At 42.9% G+C, this 25,970-nt stretch overlaps 1 protein-coding gene across 1 annotated transcript; it reads right to left on the bottom strand.

Moving 5' to 3' along the window:
• Positions 1-911: 911 nt before the first annotated feature.
• LOC146058418 (CD99 antigen-like protein 2) lies at positions 912-25,534 on the bottom strand. Its single transcript, XM_083170700.1, has 11 exons — positions 25,525-25,534; positions 25,137-25,148; positions 24,337-24,441; positions 22,287-22,319; positions 20,031-20,090; positions 12,949-12,969; positions 12,482-12,505; positions 12,045-12,083; positions 5,236-5,352; positions 4,078-4,134; positions 912-2,424 (listed from the first exon to the last, which is right to left on the bottom strand). Exons 1-11 carry the CDS (start codon positions 25,532-25,534, stop codon positions 2,399-2,401), a joined length of 504 nt encoding a protein of 167 aa, XP_083026826.1. The 3' UTR covers positions 912-2,398.
• Between the last annotated feature and the right edge of the window lie 436 nt (positions 25,535-25,970).

Below are 25,970 nucleotides of genomic sequence, written 5' to 3'. Positions count from 1 at the left end.
GTCAGAGGGCTCAGGTATGGAATTGAGCAGATCACCAACTGAGTTGGAGGATACCAATTCATTTCTGATCTTGTCAATCGTATCCCTTAAGTAGGAAGCAAGATCTTGTGCATGGATAGTGGCTGGTGTCTTGGGTGAGGGAGGGTTGAGAAGGGATTTAAATGTATTAAAAAGACGTTTTGGATTATAAGCTTGAGCTGAAATGAAAGTTTGGAAATATTCTTATATGTAATGTCCTGGAAACTACCAAACATATCGACCAGTCCTATAGTTAAGAAATCCATTGGACTGAGATTTACACTCAACTTGCGTGAGAGGTTTTGTGTCTTGTTAATTTAGAGCGCTAGAGCGCCACGGTTAGAGTCTTAGCCTACGTGGAGTGTTGAGGGTAACTGGAGCCACTTCGTCCAGGGCGGTTTAGTTGTGATACCGCCATCTCAGGAGTAGTGAATGCAGAAATAGGAGCACGCTGTTGTTGCAGAGAGGAGGAGAGTACTTGAAAATTAATATTAATATTTCTGCAGGCTTGAGGTGGATTAAGGAATTTCAGTGTTTTTGAGTTTGAAAAAGAGAGAACGCTGGAGATAAGATTGTGATCTGAGAGAGGGAAAGCAATATTAATGAATTCAGACACTGAGCACAATTTCGTGAATACAAGATCAAGGCAGTGGCCCTCCTGATGAGTAGGAGTCAGTCCATTGAGAGAGGCCGAGAGGAGGTTAGAGAAGTTTGCTATTGATAGCCCAAAATCAGCTGCTCATACCTACAATGTACTTTAGTACATCCAACCCCCTATGACACAATATAGCATATGTATGGTAAATAAAACAGAGGGTAACTGGATAGTTTCAGAAACTTGCAAACACTATCAGTACTACCATCACTACTGAACAAAACAGGACAAAAGCAAATATAAAAAAAAGGTTTATTTACTAGAGTACATTGTAACAGTCAATTGGCAAGCTGTAACAGCAAGAAAAAAAGCACAAGGAGGCGACCCCTATATATAGCCAGGACATACATTTTGATCCTTCTTTCTTCCATGTTCCAAATGACACCTCTCATCGGTTGCATTCCCAGGGTCTAATTCGGAGATGTACACAAACCTGATTGTTTGTGGGTGGGGCGCCTCTGCATGACCCATTTTGTACATGTTTAGAACTGGTCCATTGCCATCACATGCTGTGCCCCCTAAACTGCAACCTGATTGGCATGGTGAGGACACTTGGGGTCGGGGAAAGGACGGTTAGCGTTATGGAGCAATTTGGGGAGTGGCATTTCTAGCTTTGGCTATAGAGCTGCAAGGGCCAATCTGAGTAACCTCAGGGTCAAGCAGATGGCTGACTCTCACAGAATCAATAGGCACTTGGCCCTGCAATGCTGGCAGGAAGTGCCTTGCCATCACACGCTTCCTGCTGCATATTTAAACATCGCTGCTTTGTCCAAAGACGCAGCCACAATGTGAACTGCGTTCTTCCGTGAAGCAAGCCCAGAGCGAATTAGGTGTAGATTGGGGGCAGGGACACACACCCAGGACGGGTCATTACAACTACCATGGTTCCTTTATGGCAAATCACAATTCAAAACACCTAATGGGGTAAAATCCGTAACCCCTATGACACTAGAAACAGTATCTACCCTTTAACGCTCTAATCTTGCTAAACCTAACCTGTAATGGTCCATTAGCTAAGCTTTTTATAAAGACAGGGCTGGTATAACAGAATGATATTTATGAAGTGGTGCTCAACCCCAAAATAGGTATTTCCCAAAAGAATAAAATATATTGCATATCTAAAAATATGGATCCATCCATGGCATTTCCCAGGCCTCATTTATAGAGAACGGAATGGGACAGGTATATTTCTAGTGATCCAACATTAAAATGTACTCTTACAGCTGAACCGCCACTTAAGTGGCAAACCGCTGCAGTGCATAATTTAAAATGAACACAATTGGGGTGAGCAAGAGGATTAACCATCAGCTGCCAAATCCTAATTCAGCTTCTGATTGTTTCTGCTATCAGGGTGTAAAAAGTTGTCATACCCCCCATAAAGGAACCAAGCAGCCCATAGACTGATTCCCTAGGAAGGGTAATTTTTAAAAGGATATAGGTTTATGCAATTAAAAAAAAAAAAAGGACACTTAAAATTCATAGACAACTTCCGCTTTCACTAATCAAATCTACATCAATCAGGAGCGCAGAGAACCATCTTAGAGAAGTCCACATAAAAAATTGTAGTTGTGCTTTTTGTTGTCCACTGAATGGGTGGCATTTCAGAGTTACTTTGTAAAGCATCAATAGAAATACCATAAGAAAAAAAAAAAAAAAACTTTCTCCAGGAATTATTTTTCGGCTGGCAGCCTTGTGGGGCAGGTTAACAATCCTTCATTCCAGCATTTATTTTTGAAGTAGAGTACTTTGTACTGAAAACACAAAAACACATTGTAAAAATACTGTATACGAAGCATATTTGTAAATCGCCCCACGAACCCCTTACATGGACTTGCCCAGAACATATCCCATTCAGGATGATTAACTCAACCGTAACTGGCCTTCCCACCACCCTCTTGTAAATACGGGATTGTGTGCACAAAAACATTATAAATAACAGATTTCTCTGAAGCTTCCCTACAGTAAATTATGCTATATATCCAAATAATAATTCAATGTGTATTTGCAAGGTAGTGGCTCATCAAATGACTGAATTGATATAATGGCTCAATATTTGAAAGTAGTTAAATCTACAGTCACACTTTTTCTGGGGTCATAATTAACTTTAGAACCTGACTAAAACCAGGATTGTGTAAAATTGCACAGGGCTTGTCTACAGAGACCAATTTAAAGCATCATAATTCAGATTTCAAATTCTGCACTACCCCTTCTACCGATATATTGCTAAAGTGCTGTATCCCAATCCCCTTAGGGCAGTGATGGCTAACCTTGACATTCAATGTCCAGTTAGCAAAATTTTACCTAGATTTAAACCCTATTCTGATGGATACTATAAAGTGGTGATGGCTAACCCTGACACTCCATTTGTTTTTGAACTACACATCCCAGCATGCCCTGTATCAGTTTTAGCATGGCCAAATAGTAAAACTGTAGCCGGGCATGCTGGGATGTGTAGTTCAACAACAGCTGGAGTGTCAAAGTTAGCCATCACTGCACTAGGGTACTAATGCTCTTTTACGTTCTTAAATCACTTTAATTTTATTACATAACTATAATCATACATGTAAATATAATGACATTTCCTTGATCTCCGTTTACTTATTCAAACACAAAAAAAACTTCAATTTAATAATTTTTTGGTATACAAACTTCATTAGACAACAATGGTGAAAGATGGGAAGCTTTGTTGCAGGGTCAATATTAATATTATAAACTGAATTATCCTTTTTTTACCTTAAAACAGTGTACAATACATGCCTCTTTCCTGATAAGTAAGCCTAGGGATACGATAGTTATTCTTGAACTTCAGGAAGGAATTCAGCTCTGTGAATGGTCTAATGGGGCCTACACAGGGATTTCCGGGCATTTTGCAAGCGATCTCACTAGATTGCATAGAAAATGCCCCTACATCGCTCTGTGTGTAGGGGCATAGCAATAGGTATGTGCGGCCCAGTGCAACGCTATTGGCCAGCAATTCATATCCAGCATGCTGGATTAATATATAAAATTGCAGGTGTAGTGTTCTCATGGAGAACACTGGCCCTGACAAATCGCTCAGCGCACACACACACACACATTACTGTGCAGCGCTGTGTGCTGAGCGATCTAGCACTGCCCAGAACGCTCAGCAGCACATCTACCTGTGTGAAGGCCCCATAAGACCAACAGGAAGCTTGAATGAGTCAGAAATGAATTATTCACTATTCAGTAAGACTTAATTATACCCTCTCACTATGGTTCAGCTGTGACCACATCTTCCAAAACAGGGAACCTCTCCCCCTGGAAAGTTATAAAGTTAACCTTCTGCGACAGTTTTGTTACTTTACACATAAAAAGAAAACAAACCCTCCATAAAAATCAGCAGACAGTACACAAATACTTGTGATCAGACATTATAATCTCACCTTGTGGTTCTGCCTGATCTCCTTTGTGAGCATCTGGATTCACATTTTCTGGATCATCTAAAAATCAAAACATAGGAGGAACGGTTACTGCGGTGCCAAGGTTCAATGGGGTGGTATCCATATTAGCAGAGGCAAAATACAGCTGCTAATGAGCATGCCTAGGCTATTCTACTAGCCCTGACAGACAGCACTTTCCGGCATTTTACCAGCTCTTAAGGTCCAATATCACTGTAATTGAGCGAATTCTAGGTTACTTCGGAATTTCACCTAAAAAATGTATAGATCTAAAGTTACCGGTTTTCCTCCTCAATAGATATAATACTTCAAAATGTGGTTGATACGATTTAATGCTACAGATGTGGTTACATGTACCGGGAATGGAAGCAGCATTTTATTTTCCTATTGATCAGTTATTTATATAGCGCACACATATTCCCTAGCGCTTTACAGTCAATGCCTTAGTGGAATTTACTATCTAGATTCCCTACCACATACACACATTCATTCTAGGGTTGAGTTATTTGGCTCCCAAGAAATTACCAGTATATTTTTGTATTGAGGGAGGAAACAGGAGTACCCGGAGGAAACCCACGCAAGCACAGGGAGAATATACAAACTCCACACAGTTAGGGCCATGGTGGGAATTGAACCCATGACCTCAGTGCTATGAGGCAGTAATGCTAACTATTACACCATCTGGTCATCCTGGTGCAACAGAATACAGCTAGCACATTGCCCGAAATAGGAACAGGGGCTACTATAACCTAAAACAATCATTCCTTAAAGCATTACACAAACATACAAAAACCATATTAAAGCGTCATACAAAGAAAACCATTCTACACTTGCCTATAACTTAAATATTTTGGTGCCTCACCAGAGGGGCAAATTTGGTGCCAGTTGCAAGAGCGCTAGGTTGGAACAGTCACTTCAGGCCAGTGATATTAGAATTCCCAGCATCACTCACTGTGCTAGGATGTGAAAGATCGGGCTGACAAACTTGATGTGCTTTGGGAGCCGCAAACAATGAAGAGCAAGGGTGTTCCATAGGGCCCCCCCCCCCCCTCTCGGTGCTACATACTCTTTTGGACATAAAAAAAGGTATGCAACATTTTCTACAGTACAACCAGTTATACACAAGCAATATATGAGACTTACCAGCTCCTGCTCCTTTGAAACACAGCTTTTTCTTCTGGTAAGCAATGAAACTGCCCACAGCACCAACAGCAGCCACAGCCACTGAACTCAGAATACCGGCTAGAATACCCTGTTTTTCTACAAGGAAGGAACAGAAGATTTTGGTCACTAGAAATTTAAAGATGCTAATAAACAGGTTAAATGTGGTTCAGTCTATAACAGTGCATAGGACAGATAAAGCTCACTTTACTTAGACAAAGCAAAATATGGGGTAAGTGTACAAATGGTCATTATGAGGGAAACTGAATCAGCATTATTACCTGTGTATGTATAAAGGAGAAGCGCGCAAGGTGACAGAGGCACCGATAGCAGGGGGGCAATGTATGGACAGTCAGTAGCGCTTACCTTTCCAACACCTGCAGTTATCAACATGGACAGCTGCAGGTGTCGCTGCCCATACACTGCAGCAGAGACTGTCCCTGGCTGTAGCATCTGCCAGCTCTAGGCTACACTTGAGATTTTGCGAGACCCGCCAGATCTCACACATGCCCAGTGAGCCAGCTGGGGGTGAGACACCGCGCATCGGTAGTAGGCTGTGGGGTGCCTCACAGCAATCACAGGATGGGGGAGGTTTCACTCCCTTCCTTCAGCATCAGATACATGAAAACATCTGGGCTTTGCATTGTCTGGCTTCGCCTCAGTAAAAAGGCAAAGCATATTGGCCCTTATTCTGATCGGTGCGTACTTTCCCGAGTTCTTACGTAGCGGTCCGCACGCCACGCTGTGCGGACAACGTCCGTAGAAACGCCCCCCGAGCCGCCGGACGGACTCACACTAAGAAGAGGGCGTGTGTACGGACGACATACAAACCTTGCGTGTGCGGTGGACACGAACAGATTCTGCACGGTCTTACAGCGTAAGCACGGTCTTACCGCGTCAGAACGTACGGGAACCTGGCCGTACGCACCGATGCGGTGTAATTACGCTCAAATCACCACTATTCTCATAAGACCCAAATCTGTACCATGACCCGCTTATGCAATTAGGCAACCTCATTAAAAAGGGATTGTTTTTAATGGTCATCTATTATTTATCTAATTGATAATTAAACACTTGACTACCACTTTAGATTAACCCTTTCATCATGCTAAGTGCACAACGTTTTTTCTTGCCCCTTTACGCCCATGTGTTATCTATGCATATGTATATACCTTTTGCACCTTACATAACTAAACACCATTATTTAAAGTTATATACTTATAGTTATATTTATACTGTAAAATAAAACACACAGACCACTTCGAACTTTCAACACAAATATTTATTATGACATAACAAAATCGTAAAAATTAAAAAAAATTTACAGCAGGTCACATACAGCCTCCACCTCTGCGGCCATGACAAGAAGGTGCTGCCGCAGCCTGAGTAGGGCCCCTCTTAAGCCCTCGCCTTCTTGCCTCTGGGGATCTGTGGGCACAACATTAATTATGCTATTCAGGTTGACCTTGTACAGTCAATCCTAAGTACCTACAGCATGATAAATCATACATACAAACAATTACATAGCCAATACTGTTTGTAATGGTAAAAATAAAAATGGGCACACACACACACACACACACACACACACACACACACACACACACACTGGCTTACACTACTGAATATGTGACTGATAAAAATCTGCCTTAACACTCACCAATCTACTAGAAAGCTACATCCAATACAACATGCCACATTTTGCCATACATATATACCTGCATGTCACTGCTTAATAGCTAAACTGCATGATAGATAGATACATGGATGGATAGATGGATACCACATTTAAAGGCTAGCCTAGTCCCTCTACCCCTTACTTCCTGAATCATTGTCACATTGCCAGATAGGTGAAACTGCTGCACTAATCCGCTTCCTTACACCAAACAATTTCTAAAGTCAATCCATCCTACAAAATAGCTTTGCAAAATACTTGGCAACAACACTGGCCAACTGGCTAGAGGGGGGCCCAGGGGAACTGCCGCCCTTTCCGCTGGTAGGGGCGTGGCCTATGCGCCGCACGGAACGCTGCCGTACGGAACGCAGGGTGTCGCTGATGTACGCCAATTACAGAAATAGGATACAAAGGTGTGCTAGAAAACTGCAATGTTGTTGCAAACATGGCTGGCTCACAATCTGACCAGGAGTGCCAGGATCTTTTGGAACGCATGGACTCCATCACCTCCTATGTGCCCCTCAGCACAGACCAGCCAGGAGCAGATGAGCAGGCTGCTGGGCCATCCACATCAGCCCAAGCAGCAGCTGGGCCATCTTCTGCCTCAGCAGAATCATTGGGAACACAACAGGTGGCTTCCCAACAGAGTAGCCTGGCCAGCACTTCAAGTACAGCGACAGGTGGCCGTGGGCGTGGCCAAAATAGGCCAACGGAGGAACCAAGCAACATGGCATTCGAAGCGCAGGAGCTTGACATCCTGGTACCCCGCGCACGGGATTGGATCGAGTGTCCACAGGACAGGTTGACACACACAAGGAGATGGAAGATTTGGGAGGACATAACTGCGGAGATAAATGCGGTGGCTCCACAAGTTCGTGAGGCGGAGCACGTTAAGAAGAGGCAAGTTCATGTGTAGAAGACCAGTAATGTTTAAAATAGATGTTAGATGGAGTTGGGAAATGGCCGGTCACGTTGCTTGGAGCCACAGACATGTTTGCCATGTCATGTAATCGATAGTTATTGTAGGGTGAGTGTGAATGTATCCTCTAAGGGTGGTTTTTATATTTTCAATGATTGTAAGTTGTGTGTGATGAAGCACATGTTGTAATCTGTTGCAGATTGCAATGGTTGCTACAGCAAACATAAGGAGTGACATGTAGTAATATGTAAACTTTGATTGCAGGTGGCACGACTTCAAAACCAACCTCAAGAAGAAATTGACCAAGCGGTGGGAACACAGCCACACCTCTGGGGCTGGCCCCATGCCAGGAAAACTGAAGCTCACCCCCCTGGAGTAGATGGCAGAGTGCTGCATTGCAGTAGAGGAGGTCCAGGGGGTAAGCACCATGGATAGCGAGTCCCCAGCGGAAGTCTTTGCTTCTTTTGTTGAAGGTAATTATTTGCCATGGCATAAGTAGTTGGTCCTAATTTGCTTGGAATGTGTTGTAATTGTAATTTTCTCTTTCACCAGCATCCCCACCGCTTGGTCAAGAACCTCTTGAGGAGGTGGAGGAGTCTGTGCCACCTGCCACCAGTGCCAGGCACGTGCAGCAGCAGCAGCCACCGGCCAACCCCGAATACGACAGGTGGGGGCAGGTGCTTGGCCACATTCACCAGCAGGGAGACTTGGCATCAGAGCGGATGCGTAGGACCGAGGAGGTCATGCAGGACTTGGTCAGCACCCAGCAGACAATAGCTGGGAGCCTGCAGGCTATGGCTGAGGCCCATCAGGCCATGGCTGCAAGTGCTGGCAGATCAAGCCCTGCGGCAAAATGACCTCCTCCTCCACCATAATGAGCTTATGGTGGAGCTAGTTTCCAGCAATAGGGTCCTAATGTCATCCGTTTCTGGTGCATTCCTGCTGGCAGAGGAGGAACACCATCCCCCCCCCCCACCAGCTCCACCTGGGCCACCATCCGAACGTGGCCATGGCCGAAGAGCTGCTGCACGTGGCAAGGAGCCTACCAGGGCCAAACGTGCCCGCAAATGAACTTGTGTCCGCATTAATCTCCACCCTTATGTCTTCCCAAATCTTTCATTGAGCTGTGTGTGTCAGCTTCCTGTGTCCAATCCCGTGCAGAGGGTACCCACATTTGCCCTCGTTTCGAATGCTGTCTTAGGTTCCCCCGTTGGCCTCTTTCGGCTACCATTACTGTCTGCTGTACTTGAAGTGTTGGTGCTATACTTTTGTTGTGAAGCCACCTGATGTTTTCCTAATGATTCTGCTGTGGTTCTGTATGTCACAATCATTTATTTATTATATATTATTTTTGTACATTCCTGGCATGGTACCTTTTATTTTGTAACGGTTTCCATTTTATTTTTGAATTTATTGTAATAAATGTATATTTGTATCCCCAAATGTGTGGTTTAATTGTTACATGTAGAAGTGACAAGTCTATTAATATTATTGATAGTAAGTTCTGTCCATTGTTTGCAGTGTAATTGTGTGTGAAAACTGCAGCATATATGTGTGTGTTTAGTAATGGTCCATTTAAGCTGCAATGGTTCCAATTGAATCAATGAGAAGCGTGTAATTAATGAGTAATGAGTAAAGGAGTGGATTGTATTGTGTTCAGCTGACATTGGTTGTACTGATTAGGCGTTCCGATTGCCTAGCGCATGAACGAGTGGTGTCCGCAAAGCAATACTTGCTTATGGACACCGCATATTTCTTGCCTTTTTGTTCGCGTGCATTCGGTGTGCTGTCCGAATGCACGCCTACCAAAATAAGTGCACTCCCTCGTGTCCGCCCAGTTTAGCCCACTTTGAAAGTACGCCCCCGTGTATTTCCGAATGACGCCCATAATACGCCCATATTTCCCGAGTGATTGCGGTGCACATTTTTGTACGGGATTATTGAGAACAAGTACGTAGACCATGCGTGGCACATGCGCATAGCGTTCCCCACGCATGCGCAGACGGCTAAAAAACGCCATCCGAAAGTATTCAGAAATATACGCACCAACCAGAATAAGGCCCATTGTGCTGGTATGGATATTATGCTACGGATACAAAGGTTATTAGATTGTAACATCTCCTAGGGGCATTACCAGGAACACCAAAGTTCATGTAGTTCAGCAATTTTTGGCAACTGCACAATTTTCAAAAAACTATGGTGCAGACATTACATAGTGTACACTAAGGTGCTCTTGTGATTGGGACAGGGGGTATCACAAATGTTGTTGCTAGAAATGAATGTAAAAATTGCAGTTTATGAGAATGGGTGTGTTGGACGCAAGCTGTCTGAACACAGATAAACCGCCACAGAAGATCATGTGCAGAAACATCACTTGCCATTGGACTGGTGAAAATTACGATAGTGCAAGTATAAAAACACAGACAACTGTATTACAGAGTACATGTAGGCTAAAGGTGGACATCTGAGTCCTTGCTCAATTGGCCGCACAATTGTACACAATGTATGGAGTTTAAAAAGAAATATTTATACTGAACCACCTAAGTGGAGGAGTATAATTCAGGCGCTTATGGGTGAGGTGTTCTAGCTTAGCTGCTCACACCGTGGGGAGGTCAACCCCCAAATAAATGGAAAAAAACACAAAGAAAGGGGGTGGTGGAGCGCTGTGTAGTACAATTAGACAGGTTATGACCATTTAGGGTAATAAAATAGTTTAGTTTATTCTATACGATAAAAGGTAAATAATTAAAAGCAATTGCACATCTGATAGTATCAATATCAACGGTGTACAGCCTGATTGGGTCTCGTAATAAACAGACCATAAATTTTCTTATATATACACACACAATTTCTCACTTGTTCCTATGGAAACTCTCACGGGTGGGTATTCCACAGTCTCCCAGATGTTATTGGGGAATACTGGAATGGCGGGTGTCCATAAACCTGACCGGATAACCTGGACCTGATCCTGAGGCAGGAATAGATGGTTTGAGTCCTTGGTATTGGAGTCCGGTGAGTAGCAGGTGGTGGTATCCCTGTGATTGTCCAGTTGTGAGTTTTCCCAGATGAATAAACTTGGGGAGTAGAGAGTTGGTTCAAGTTGAGGTAGTATAGTTTTTGTAGTCCACTTGAATGGATGTCTGGTAGAGTCCCAATTGCAGACTGAAACACCTTGCCTGACGCGTTTCGTTGTCCACAGACAACTTTTTCAAAGGTAAAGTTGTCTGTGGACAACGAAACGCGTCAGGCAAGGTGTTTCAGTCTGCAATTGGGACTCTACCAGACATCCATTCAAGTGGACTACAAAAACTATACTACCTCAACTTGAACCAACTCTCTACTCCCCAAGTTTATTCATCTGGGAAAACTCACAACTGGACAATCACAGGGATACCACCACCTGCTACTCACCGGACTCCAATACCAAGGACTCAAACCATCTATTCCTGCCTCAGGATCAGGTCCAGGTTATCCGGTCAGGTTTATGGACACCCGCCATTCCAGTATTCCCCAATAACATCTGGGAGACTGTGGAATACCCACCCGTGAGAGTTTCCATAGGAACAAGTGAGAAATTGTGTGTGTATATATAAGAAAATTTATTGTCTGTTTATTACGAGACCCAATCAGGCTGTACACCGTTGATATTGATACTATCAGATGTGCAATTGCTTTTAATTATTTACCTTTTATCGTATAGAATAAACTAAACTATTTTATTACCCTAAATGGTCATAACCTGTCTAATTGTACTACACAGCGCTCCACCACCCCCTTTCTTAATGTATGGAGTTTGTTGCAGTATTGGCGTAAATTCAGACAGGTGATGGTGCTGTGCAGGCTTCTGCTTGTGACTCAAGCCCCTAACGGTTTTTCGTACATAAGTGCTCAGCTACAGTTTCAATTACACACTCAAAAAACATGGATCAGTTGGGCCGGATTGCTTTTTCTTTTTTTTCCAACAAACCTGAATCAAAGAACTTTGTGTCTGGATCAAACCCGGTAGCCACAAATACAAATAAATACATTTATATTTTTCTGTGCAGGGTAAATACTGGCTGCTTTTACATGTAGCCAACAATTGTTCAAATGTATTTTTAAACCACAAATGAGAAATGACTACATGACTGAGGACACTTCTATATACTAGTGTACATCTCTCACTTCACAACTCAGTAAATACACCTTAGGATTTACCTTGAGGTGGCTCTTCTCCTCCGCCTCCTCCACCATCTGCTAAAAAAAAGGAAAAGATTTGTTTAATAACTAACATACCGCCCTAGCTCTGTTTAATACATAAAAGAAAACCAAATTGCAGATGTACAAAAAAAAAAAAAAAAAAAAAGAAGGACATGCATATTACATGCAAGAATGGCCAGGAAACATGCAGCATTTTAGGAGCCAGAGGTCATTTAGTAGAGTTAACTGGATTGGATAGCCATGATGGGTTTACAGGTTTGGTTACCACACTAATGTATATTCCTAACAAAAGGGGTGAACGGGAAGGGGGAGGAGAGAGCGAGACACACCTCAGATTGTGTTTTATAGAGAAGACTGGAGAAAAACTTGCAGCGAAATAAAAAAAAAAAAAAACCCCGAAACAGTCAAATAGGCTGGGAAGGCATGGAACATACCCGCTGATGGCTGCTCCGCACGACCTATCAGTTACATGTGAAAATACATGAATGAGTACAGAAACCAAGAGGATTAAAAGGGAAAAAATATATATAATTCTCCTCTTCTGTTTAATATTCTAATTGTTCAAACATCCTGTGCCCATTTGAAAGACCTATTGACAGTAAAGTTTGACTAAATGTGCACCAATAAACCTTATGAGGGAGGCTCGTTTGTATTGTTTACATACAAAAACAAAATTTAGGAATGACCTCTTAGTAATTAATAGTTAGTTAAGTGCATGTGTATGCAAAGCAAAAAGCATTTTAGGGTGCAACTTTAGTGTTAATTAAGGATATCGGTAATCATTACAAATATTAGCTGTATATAAAGGGTAAACATTACAAATATTAGCTGTATATAAAGGGTAAACATTACAAATATTAGCTGTATATAAATGAAAAACCAAAACAGAGCAACAACTTACCACCTGGATTATTATCGGGTCCTGAAACAATAAAAAAAAGAATTAAAAAAATTACAAGAGAGATATATATAGCTAACAATACAAAATAAATATGGATACGATAAAAGCCTTAACCCTTTGAATGCCAAGTGAATTTGTCCAAATTGGTGTGAAAATTTCCAAGAAAACAATTGTATTTATCATAAGGACCGGTAAGGTTTACCTTATATAGGAAATAACGATTTTTTTACACATTTACACAACAAATGTGAGCGACGCTGGCATATTTTTAGCTGAAAACAGATAGGATAGTGAAGCGCGTGGAAGTAAGAACGAATAGATGGACTTTCCCATGTGCTATATTGGATTAATGGTAGGATCCACATATTGTTATATTAATAGTGAGGCGCTTCACTATCCTATCTGTATATTGTGTACCTTGTTGTACCAGGCTGGTAATACCCGGTTTTAGTGTCAAGCTGACCCTTTGTTTGCACTGGAACGGTATATACCATGTATGTTTAGCTGATACACACCTCACAGATGTTGGCATTTTTAGCAGATATTTTGCACTCAAAGGGTTAAAATCATCTACATTTTTGGTCTACAGCTAATTTGAAATAATTTTTTGTTAACAATTTTTGGGTACAAATTAGTGTCCACGTACATTATATCTAGCTTCCTTGTGCATTGGACAGCTCTTCCAGTACCGCCATGGGTTTTTGCATGCAACATTTTCCATTACAGTGCGTCTTGTTCACAAAATGTGGTGTTACACCATGGCTGTATCTGCATACAAAATGCTACATTACATTGTTTTCCAGTAAAACACTGTAACATACTGTTTCATATGCAGATAAAGCCACAGTCACATACAGAATATAGGAAAGCCATATAACATTTTAATGAGTAGAAGCTGCCCCCTATTCCCTCCCTGGGGGGCAACAGTGTCACGCAGAGACCAGGAGTTGTGTAACGCAACTTCTAGCGCACAAAGGATAGAAGCTTGGCCACATCTGTACTAATGTTGTCCAGATGACAGAATGTTTTTCACATGCCACTAGATAAATGTACCTTTATGTCCATAGATTCAAACCAATGGAACAAACTGCTATTCAGGCTAAGAGCCAGCTGTACCAAATTTCAAAAGGTGATCAAGTAGAGTGATATACAACCAGCTCATGGGTGTCATTTTTCAGCCTGTAACATGCCAGTTAGGAGCTACAGATCCAGCCAGCCAGATGTTGGTTAAGTGAAGAATGATAGTGTTTGTGTGTGGTATGTGTCTGAGCTGTGCTAGTACTGCAGGCGCTATGTGCATAAGCATTGCTACTCCACTGAGCTATATGTGCGTATGAAGCGCTATGTCCGCACGTGTGGTCACTCACAGGCACTATGTACATGAGTGTTACCACTTCGTTGGATGCCATGTCCGTAAGACGTTACTCCCGAAGGCATTTTTTGCATAAACAATACTACTTTAGTTGTACATTGTGTGCGTAAGCAGCACTACTCCTGAGTGCATTATGAACACAAGCTGTGCCACTACTCGTGCGGGCATTTTGCCCACAAACCACGCTAATCCTGTGGGAATAGTACTAGTACTACTGTGGAAGCTATGTGCAGACATTGGCCCTTATTCAGATCTGAGCTCAGTACAAATTTGTTCTCAAAATGGGCAAAACCATGTGCACTGCAGGTGGGGCAGATGTAACATGTGCAGAGTTAGATTTGTGCAAGTTATTTTGTTTCTGTGCAGGGTAAATACTTGCTGCAATATTTTTACACTGCAAATAAGATTTCAGTTTCAACGCACCCCACAAAATGTTACATCTGCCCCACCTGCAGTGCGCATGGTTTTGCCCATTTTGAAAACAAATTTGTATTGCGATCAGATCAGAATAAGGGCCATTAGGTGTGTAAGTAGCGCTACCGCTGTGAGTATAATCTGTACAAATAGAGATAATATGGTGGGCATTATGTTTATATGTGGTGAGAGATTAGAATCTCTCATATGGATATACTGTAGATATATAAAAAAGACCAGAAATAAAACCCAATGTTTTCAGATGCCCCATTAAGGCTACTTCGAAAAGATCTGAAATTTCACTAAACTACTGAACTTCTAACACTCAAAAAAAAAAAATAATAAAATATATATATATATATATATATATATATATATATATATATATATATATATATATATATATATATATATATATATATATATATATATATATATATATATATATATACATACACACACACACTCGAATACACCGATTTACTACCTTTAGGGGGAAAAAAATTGTTAGAGTTAAATATGAGCATGATTTTATTAAAGCCCTTTTAGCTATGAGTCATGTAGTCTACGAGAAGGGGAATATTATACATATTAAACTGGCAGACCTCTACTTATGACTAACTTGCCAAGAAAGCTATATTGGGTAAATGACCAATCTTAGGGAAGCCAGGATAGATCAAGTCAAAACAGAAATGTGGAAATGATTTTCGGACAAGACGGGTTATTTACATACAAAAATATATATATACACTTGCTCTCAATTCTCTTCTGCCTATCAGGAGAATAGTTCTTTCTTAAGGGGTATTTGTGTTGTTTATAATGTATGTGATTTGTTATGTACAATAGGGGGGGGGTTGAAATAAAACTACTGTAAATTAAAAAGGAGTAAATGAATTTAATAGAAACCTTCTAAACTTAGATCATGTAAATTATTTAACAGGACTGGCTGGTAAAAAGTGAATCAGCTTACTGTAACAGGATACTGTAGCTAAGCAAAGTGTAAACAGGAAGTAAATAAAAGACAACTAAAAACAAACATGTACGTAAAGAATCGTATGTATCTACAGCAAGTCTATTCACTAGTCTGAGTATATGGGAGATGTCAGGAAACCCTAAATTCACAAGTATGTGACAAGAGGCAGGAGTGTTATATAAAGCAACAGTTATCCAGTATCTGCACAGCAATTCTGTTGCATCGAAGCACAACAGTAAATAAGCCTGGGCAACAGAATTTGGAAGATGCAGTGCTCTTGTAGCTCAGCGTCAGAGGTAAATTTTTCACAGAACAATTTCTCAAGAGATTTTCACAAGTAAATATTTTGTTTACAGAAAAGTATAAACCAATAGTCGCTATTCCAAAATAGTTAGTGATAAGCAGATACACAAACACTACAAACTCAGGAAACTGGATTGCACAATGCAAGAGTGGGTCATTCATTAAATGAGACTGGAGTTTATGGGTTGGAGTGAGCTTATTTACTGGTAAGGTGGGTACTATTTTTGGTGCCGCCTAATGAACTTTGGAAGTTGATGGGACTATTAATTTACTTTCATGTTCAGCTTAAGGCCCCCATACACGATTTCATCAGATTTTGATGTTTCAGGCCGATATATATTGTCTGAAAAGTGCCACATCGTTTGTGTCCGATGTGAGGTCCCGTGAGTCTTGGATAGGAGCCACATGTATCGCAGGAGGTCCAGTCCCACTTGCCCTCTAACCCAGCCCATCAGATGTATCTTGGTACAATTGTATACCATAAGATATATCTCATGAGATTTAACTTGGCGTGATCAATTGCATGAGATATCTTATGCAAAAAATTAAGGCCCCCATACACTACGCGATTTGGGCACGATTTCACCCGATTCTGGAGGATCGGGTGGAGAAATCGGGTGAAATTGCCCAGATCGCGTAGGGTATTTCATCCGATCTGAGATGATGCAGTCCCGGCAGCGGGAAGATAGAGAAAAAAATCCTATTCAAAAGACTGGGCGGCTGCTGATTGCCTGAGCTCTCAACCAATCAGCGGCCACGCAGTCTTTTGAATAGGATGTTTTCTATTCTCCAGCTCGCCGCGGGGAACTGACCGGGGTAGCGGCGAGCGGGAGAATAGAAAACATCCTATTCAAAAGACTGGGTGCTGAGAGCTCAGGCAATCAGCGGCCACACGGTCTTTTGAAGAGGATTTTATTTTCTATTCGCCCGCCTCGGGGAGCGGCCTATGCTCTGCGGTCCCCGCACCCTGCCTGCCACTACCTCTCAAGCCACTAGCCCACTACCCCTCCTGCAGCTCCTCCGGACCAGATCCTGCCCCCACTACCCCGCCTGCAGCTCCCCCGGGTTTACAAGTGATAAATCAATCAGATTTATCACATGTAAAAAAGGACACGTTAATTGCCAAATCTTATCAGTAACTGCCGGGGGAGCTCAGGGGAAATCGGGGCCGACATTAGGCCGACTTGTCCTGAGGACAAGTCAGCCTAATGTATGGGGGCCTTTAAACCAAAGTACCAAATAGTCTGGAATCACTCCCAAAAGGTCCAGGGGGGAGTTCAAGGGAAATTGCATCCAATTTCAGCATCAGATATATCGTTGTAGTGTATGGGGGCCTTTAGTTTGAGGGCTACCAATTTATTGTTAAGACTAGATAGAGCAGACAAAACCATTTATAATAGGGAACAGCTATAACATTTTTTAGCTGGCTGGGATCTGTTCAATACAAATGCTATTCATTTAATCGGCAAGGTGGGTAAATCGGTTTAGTTGGGAAGAATGGCGGCTTATTCATTAGAACAGGGTTATTTGATTTAGGAGCCAATTCAATTATTTCCGAGATCGGTTAATGCGAGCTACTGCACGTCAACCTGTATTAGACACATTTTTTGCTATTGAAAGCTTAATGAGAGTTACACAGATTAGTTTGCCGACTGTCAGTAGGTAAAAAGATAGGAAAAATCTTGGTACTTGTGTATTTTGACGGCGCCCACGAAATCGGCCGAAAATCGGCCGCAAATCGCATGGAAAAATCGGATGCGATTTTGCGGCCGATTTTTCACTTTTTTTCGGCCAATTTGCATGCTGTTCCATTATTGCACACCTTGCACACCCCCGAATACCATGGTAGTGCATCGCATGCAATGTAGTGGCATGTGATGCATGCCATGCGATGCATGTAAAGCGATTCGATTTCTAATTGTACAATCACCCTGATGGGTGCTTACAATGTTAAATGCACCGCCATCCCCACTATCAACGCCAACCCGAAGCGTGGCGAGCGTAGCGAGCCCGCGAGGGGCGGCGGTACGCGTCCTCCGACCTTTTCATACCCCCACTATCCACGTCGGCGTGGAGTCGATTTTAGATAGTGTGGCGAGCGCAGCGAGCCCCGCGAGGGGACGCGGAATACATGTAAAGTAATCCGCGGGGCTCGCTGCGCTCGCTACGCTTCGGGCTCGGTGGCTCGCTGCGCTCGCCACACTATCTAAAATCAACTCCACGCCGACGTGGATAGTGGGGGTATGAAAAGGTCGGAGGACGCGTACCGCCGCCCCTCGCGGGCTCGCCACGCTTCGGGTTGGCGTTGATAGTGGGGGTGGCGTTAACAATGGGGGTGCATTTAACATTGCGAATCACATCGCATCGCATGCCACTTGCTGGCATGCGTTGCTATGCGATATTTAATTGTACAATCAGGGGCATTTTCCCGAAAATCACATCGCATACCATCGCATAGTACCTGGGGGTGTGCAAGGATGGAATAACATGCAAATCATCAGGAAATGGCCAAAAATCGGCAAAAAATCGGCCGAAAATCGGGCGCAAATCGGCCGCAAAATCGCATCGCAGATCAAATCGGCCCAAAATCGGCAGAAAAGCGGCCGCAAATCGGCCGATAAATCGGATGCGATATCGGATGCGATTTGGATGAAATCGGGCGCCGTTATAATACACAAGTACCAAAATCTTTATTGCAAAGGTAACGCGGGAACACAGTAGACAACATTTTAAAGAATTAAACTATAACAAAGTTTTGTTATGACAAATTCTTAAAAGTGTAGTGTGTTATCAGTGGGTCACTAGCGACATCCTTAATTTGAACATGCAACTCAATCTGAGGACATCAACAACAGCGTACTACTGAATGTGGCACGGATCATATCTTTTCCAAGGTTCCACAGTGTGTAAGCACTACACGGTTGTCCAGAAGTTCCATGGGGTTAAAGGAAAATTGTGAGTGACATCATTATTTGCATGACGTCTACTGTGTACTTGTCAATAAGATGTCACTCAGAACTTTGATCCACTAGTCCTTTTTTTTAGTCAGTTTTAACCCTCCTTCAATTAAAATAGGGTTATGATATTACCACTTAACATACATAACATACATCCGCACCCCAGCTCCGCCCCTTTCGCATTCATAATTATTGCATATGCACTAGCATTTGCGATAATTATGGCAAGGACATCTCTTGTGTTAAGAGCTGTCCTTTGCGGTGAGAATCAGCGGGTACCATGCGGACCCGGTGGCTCTCCCTTCCCCGGCGATGCCCCCTGCCACCATAACCCGGCGGGGGATGCTTACAGCATCCCAAAATGCTGTAAAACCCTGATAACTGGGTTTTTTACTGCCATTTTAGTTTAGAGAATCTCGCCCATTAGTAAATTATATGAATCCAGCGGGATACAGTCGTATTGTTGACCCGACTTAGGTCGACAATCATTAGGTCGACAGGCAACAAAGTCGACAGTTCTAGGTCGACAGTTGTCTAGATCAACAAATGGGATTTTTCACTTTTTTGGAGCAGACAGGCGGTATTTCATGCCCTACCATCCACTAGGGCGTGATGGGAGAATAAAATAGTGCATAGCGAGAGATGCGAGGGGCTGCGGTTGACTTCCAACTGTGTCAGTTTGACAATACGATCCACACCCGAATCCAGCATGGTCTAAAAGTGATGCCCTTTACCAAAATAGCCACAACAAATAATAATGGTGTGGTGCAATCCATATTTGCTGAGTGGAGGTTCATACATTGCCAAACCTCTTCCCAATTTGGCCCCATCCTTAACATGAAGCCACTTCGAAGTTTTCAGGACTACGACTTCCCAAAATGTTACTGCAAGTACTGTATATTATTTAGCTGCAATGTGCATGCATGCTTCCATTAAATGCAAACTGATGTCATGTAATTGGATGGAAAATAGATACTATATCAAGTTATTACCAGCCTCAAAAATTGTTACATTTTAAAAAATAGAATTTTCTCCTCATGTGACAGCTACCATTAATTCTTACCCTTAGGATCTTCCTTGGGCAGGCCACCAACAGCATCATTGAGATCATCATTCCCAAAGCCTAAATATTAAACAAAACAAAAACAGTGAAAATTAATAAAGCACTAAAATGATCTATTTAAATAAGTTGAGAATAATGTGCAGCTGCTTTTAATGTATTCAAATAACTACGATTTGAGAGGTAGCACAGAGGCCAACAGCAAAGCTCAAAGTTACCTTATGCACTACAAATGTCATGTGACAAAACCACTCATATAGGGGTAGCAGCAAAGTAGTTCCATTGTGATATTAAATGCATGAAATCCTATTTGCCATTACTATCCATAGTGATCAATAACTACCACAGCTATTGTTTGTGTTTATAGCATGAACCCTCATTCCATACATTTTATGTCACTAGAGTTTAAATTAGAACAAGTGTAGTGGCCTTACGCTAGGCACACACTAGGGGCGGGATGCACTAACATCCGTAGCCCCCTACCGCCCCCCTCTGCAGGCTCCTGCAGTGATGCTAACCACATACAGATGAAGCGCTCTCTTCCAGCAGGGGTCTGGCTGTCGGAGCGTCAGCCGCTGGAATGGGGATGTGCTCATGTGTCCCCTTTCGATTGAGGTCCCCACCGCCTCCTCACAACCCCCCTAACCCTGCCAGTCTTCCTGAAGCAGAGACCGGCAGGGTTACGTCCCCCGCCACCCATAAACTGGGACGTGCATGCGTGAGATACGCTTGTGCGTCCCAGTCAGATGGAGCACCATCTCGCCAGCGGAAGTATTCTGGTGAACCCCAGTGCTGGATGAGAGGCACTCCATCTGTATATTCTAACATATGCGATTAGTATAGCAAAGGGCAGCCGGCAGGGGGTGAGCGGGTTCCCTGCCGGCTCTCCCTCCTCCTCCTCCTTGGCTGCTGCTACAGGGTTCTGCTTCCTCCTCCAAGCACCCAGAAGGGGATGTATGGGGCTAGGGAGGAGGTGGTCACTGGTCTGGGCAGCACAACAGGAGGCCCTCCCTTACCCCATGATTAGACTTTAATTTAGGAGTACCCCCTCGCAATTTAAAATATTCACAGTACTTATAAGTGGAGTGGAAGTGAGAGGTATGCATGTATTTATGGGTGTCCTTATATTAAGGAGTAACAGAGGAGTAGTGTGTGGACAGGAATCGGATCTGTGTGTCTGGCCACTGGCTGAGCATGGTCTCTGGGGTTCCCACTAACTACTGTAGGATTAATGCTGCTGCTTCTTCCACCCATGTTAGTTTGGGGCAGATGCACGCCGATGTCGGAAGGCAATGCGGGTAGCTCCCATTGGATTGCTGGTCAGGCAAAAAGTAGGAGGAGACGCTGCAGACAGAATTGGAAGTGATACAGTGCTAGATGCACTAAGCTTCAAAAGTGGTAAAATGATGTGATAAACAGCCAGCCAATCAGCTCCTTCCTGCCTCCTCACAGAGACGGTTTGAAAAAGGTCAAACAGGAGCCGATTGGCTGGCTGTTTATCGCTCTCTATTTTATCACTTTTGAAGTTTAGTGCATTTGGCCCACGATGTGGTTCATCTCCATGGCAATGGGAGACTTCTTCCATCATTGGGAGACTACTTTTTCTGCCATTGCCAATATTATTTTCAAGTACTCCCAACTGCTCTGCAGCATACCTCCTGGGGTACAAATACCACAGTTTGGGAGCCACTGCACTAGGATGTATGATATCAGCACTGTTTTTGATACTGGAATGACAAATAGTGCGTCTAGTGTGTATACCAGGTTGTGAGCTCCCGCGGGTTACATGAGATCTACTAGTTGGCCGTGCTGCATGGTTGATCAGAATATATATGTGACCCTGTACAGTGTAATAAAGGATACAACTATGTATTGTTCCATTGTTCATTACATAGTATAGTGTATACCAGCAATCTCTGCTGGCCCAGAGAAAAGGGAAAGGTGTACCAGAAACCTGGAACACAGATGTAACAAATCCTGTGTGGCGTGTTCTTGCTAAATACAAGTAGTTACTCAGAGCTCTTAAAGCACCTCAATGCGTTTTTACTGTAACCAGTGCAAGTTTTGCCTCTGCCAGTGGCAGTTTAGTCATCACACTACATAACGCTTCGGCGCCATGTGACTAGCTGCCAAGTGGTGACAAGCGGTGGTCTTTAGTGGGTTGGGAGATGTGCTATGGCATTGCTATGTGCTTTTAGCAGTCTGATAAATGCAACAGTCACTAAAACATGGAGATTATAATGCAATTAAAGAACTTACCTCCACCATCTCCTCCTCCTGGTTTAGGTCTCACTTAACAAAAAACAAATAAAAAAAATAAATAAAGTTTTGACAAGTCATAAAAAAGTCTACTAACACACACACACACACACACACACACACACACACACACACACGGGATAACAAATATCAAAGCAAACCGTTCATAACATTAGTCTGTAGCGTGCTTCACCAGATGCAGCATAATGATAAGCAGAAATATGCAGAGTCATATCTGAAGCAGTGTTCTTACAAGGCAACTAGCTGGGTCATTATATGGCAGTTGTAGAAACACAAACCAAGCCATACCCATCACCCGCAGGAGAGAGCACCAGTAAAGGAATGTAATAGTCGTTCGGTCTTCAATTAAAAGGTCAACATGCATTGGGTTGACCACTGAAGGTCAACATGCATCAAGGACGACACACCTGAAGGTCGACAGGCATGAGCCCACAGGCGGTATTTCAAGCACAACGATCCACTAAGGCGTGGTGGGAGAATAAAATAGTGTGCCGAGTGCAGCGAGCCATGCGAGGGGACGCAGTGCACTTTTTGGTGGCCATGTCAACATTTGGGATAAAAAAAAAAAAAAAGGAAGGTGGGGGGGGGGGGAGAGAAACCACACGTCGACCTTTTCACAGTCGACTTAGCCAATGACAACATAATGCATGTGTCAACCTATTGACTGTCAACCATCAGTGGTCAACTCAATGCATGTCGACCCAATGACCCATAACCAGATTATACACCAGTGGTGTGAGTATATATAAAATATAAATATATTTTTATTTAGTTTCTTATATAGCGCAGCAAATTCTGTTGCGCTGTACAAAAGGAAACAGTGATGAAACAAACTGGATATACACACACACACACACACACACACTAAACATCGGCACCCACCATCCCTACTTCAGGGGTGCCCTATGGCTTGTAACTACATAGTTTGCAATTTCTATTTAAACAAATAAACCGTGGAGATTTAGTTCATGTCCTGATCCATGCATTTAAGCCTGCAGCCCCCTCCACGGGACCTCCCTATTCTGCAGGTCCCAACACGATTGCTAAAAATTATTAGCATTAACATAGCTATCACATTGATGTTTGATGTCAGGTATGCAATCTGGTCTAATGCTCACATCAGATATGCTTTTAAAGGTGATCTAAAACACTTGTTGCAATGCATCTAGGGAAATAGTTGGCATACAGTAAGCTGTTAAAAAACAGGGTGCATGAGAGAATGTGGCCACAAAGAATTAAAAAAATAATCTAACAAACAATTGTGTGAGCTTTAAGGGTGCGTACACACGGGGCGATATATCGCTTAACGTCTCCTTTTCATCAGCGACCAGAGATTGCCTCACTTTCTGCACAGGTTACATCTACCCCCCCCCCCCCCCCCCCGCAGTGCACAATGTTTTGTCCATTTGAGAAGGAACTTGCCTATGCAAGTGAACCAGAATAAGGGCCTTTGTTTCCACCTACAAAAGGTAGCAACTAGCAGAATTCTTAACAGCGCTGCAAAATGTTAAATTGGATTCTGTAGTCTCATTTAAAAAAAAGATGACTAGTTGCACAGGGCTATTGGGTGGCGCTGCTGAGGCCAAGGGCAGCATTACTACAGCTGGAGGCAAAAAAGATGGTGTGAAGCAAGAACAGAATAGAGGACCCGTAAGATTCCATCTACAGGAGCGTGCCAAAACATTTGAGTCATGAGAAGGCGTAAGTACTGTACAACACACTCTGCAAACCAGGTACTACCATAATAAAATGAAGAGGCAATGTTAAAGCAACCAATCACATTTGATCTATCATTTCTCTATTGCCTCCTAGAAAAGTATAAATATTATCTGAATGGTTGCTATGGGAAACATCACATGTTTATTTTTTAGAAGTTTTAGTACATTTACGCTTTACAATCCCTCAAACACCCATCCCAAACTCTTCCTTAATACTTCTATCTCTTACCTGGGAAATGCACAGCACTACCTAAATTCTCCAATACCGATCATTACACACGTCATGCACAATATACTCATACACAACTCACCGGGATTCTGTGTAGGGGCAACGTCTGGTTTTCTAGAAGTTTCTACTGGAAATGGAAACAAACGATTAAAATTTACAATACAAAAATGGTGTAGTAATGCATATGCTATTTTAATACCTCAAACCATTCTGATTCAGTGTATAGTGCAGCTTCTAGGGGGGGTCTATACAGACTGGCAGAAACATTTTGAACCATTTCCACAGAAGGTGGTAAGCTGCTGTTGATTGACAGTCATGGACAGTTTATGGGCAGTAAAGAGGCAGTGTGTCACGACTGTTAAGGGCGTGTCTCAGTCCTGTAAGCACAAAACATGGTTCCAGTATTTTAATTCCCATCGCAGTTCTGTGCGACCATAGGGTTAATCAGGGGTCATTCATCAAAGGCTCTGTGACCACCATTGTGTATTTGACGGTACGCTGACGTGGATAGTGGGGGTATGAAAAGGTTGGAGGATGCGTACCGCCGCCCCTGGCGGGCTCGCTGCGCTTGCCATGCTTCGGGTTGGCGTTGATAGTGGGGGGGGGGGGGGGGCGTTGACAATGGGGGTGCATTTAACATTGTAAGCACCCATCAGGGTGCTTGTAAAATTAAAAATCGCATCACATGCCATTTGCTGGCATGCAATGCTATGCGATGCGATATTTCATTGTACAAGCACTCCTGTTAATTTAACGGGAATATCGCATCGCACAGCACTAACTACGGTATGCAATGGGCGCCATGCTAGGAAACAAGTACCAAACCGAATTTCTTAAGAGTCATCATTTGCAAGTGGAAATATTTTGTTAGGTTCAACTTACCTGTAGGATCACCTATAAAAGAGAACAGAAAAATACCATGGTTAGCTTAGAATACATTTACTTACATAAAACACAGCACAGATATAACTTAAGCTGTGTACAGACAGGGCAATATTGCTGACAATATGGTCGCTGAGCGCGACCATATTCCCAGTGATTTGTTTGTGCTTCAGCGATAAATCGACGGGTGCACGCTCCCGTATTCAGCCTCCTAATGGTCGCATGAGCTTGCTCCTGCGAACAGCTGTTTCCCTCTGCAGCTCCCCCGGCAGAGGTTCCATTTCAATCAGCGACGGATGAAAAGGAGCCACTGAGCAATATATTGCACCATGTGAACACAGCTTTAGAGGACTTCTGTTGGTGGCAAATCTTCATAGAAGATTCTCACATGGGCACATTTGAGGATTTACCTAAAGAATCCGTAAAGGCATGCCATCAACTGGCCGTGTGGGAAAATTGATCTGATTAACTGAGGACAATCCATCAGGCTGCAACACTGTTCATAATCTCCATTACAAAAACAGATACAAGGAACCCATGAAGAAGTCTTTTCAAGATGAAACACGTAAGGCAGGCATGTCCAAACTGTGGCCATTCAGCTGTTGTGAAACTAAAAGTCCCAGCATGCCTTGCCATAGTTTTAACATTCACTAATATCAAAACTGTGGCAAGGCATGATGGGACTTAGTTTCACAACAGCTGAATGGCCACAGTTTGGACATGCCTGAAGTAAGGTATCAAATCAAGCATCTACAGGGTGGATCACCTATTGTAGCAAAAAAACATACATACATCTCTACTTACCAAGCGCATCACCCAGATCAAAATCATCTT

The sequence above is a fragment of the Crinia signifera genome, chromosome 2 (assembly GCF_055691185.1).
Source record: "Crinia signifera chromosome 2, ASM5569118v1, whole genome shotgun sequence".
NCBI lineage: Eukaryota > Metazoa > Chordata > Amphibia > Anura > Myobatrachidae > Crinia > Crinia signifera.
The sequence above is the reverse complement of the archived record's forward strand: the minus strand, read 5'-3'. Positions and strand labels throughout refer to the sequence as shown.

What these genes read in the sequence shown, in the direction of transcription:
- LOC146058418 (XM_083170700.1), bottom strand. An exon ending in TGCCCCTACACAGAATCCCG is followed by an intron (nt 22,320 to 24,336) that starts GTGAGTTGTGTA and finishes TTTTTTGTTAAG; the next exon opens with TGAGACCTAAACCAGGAGGA. An exon ending in AGGAGAAGAGCCACCTCAAG is followed by an intron (nt 5,353 to 12,044) that starts GTAAATCCTAAG and finishes CCTTCCTTGTAG; the next exon opens with AAAAACAGGGTATTCTAGCC.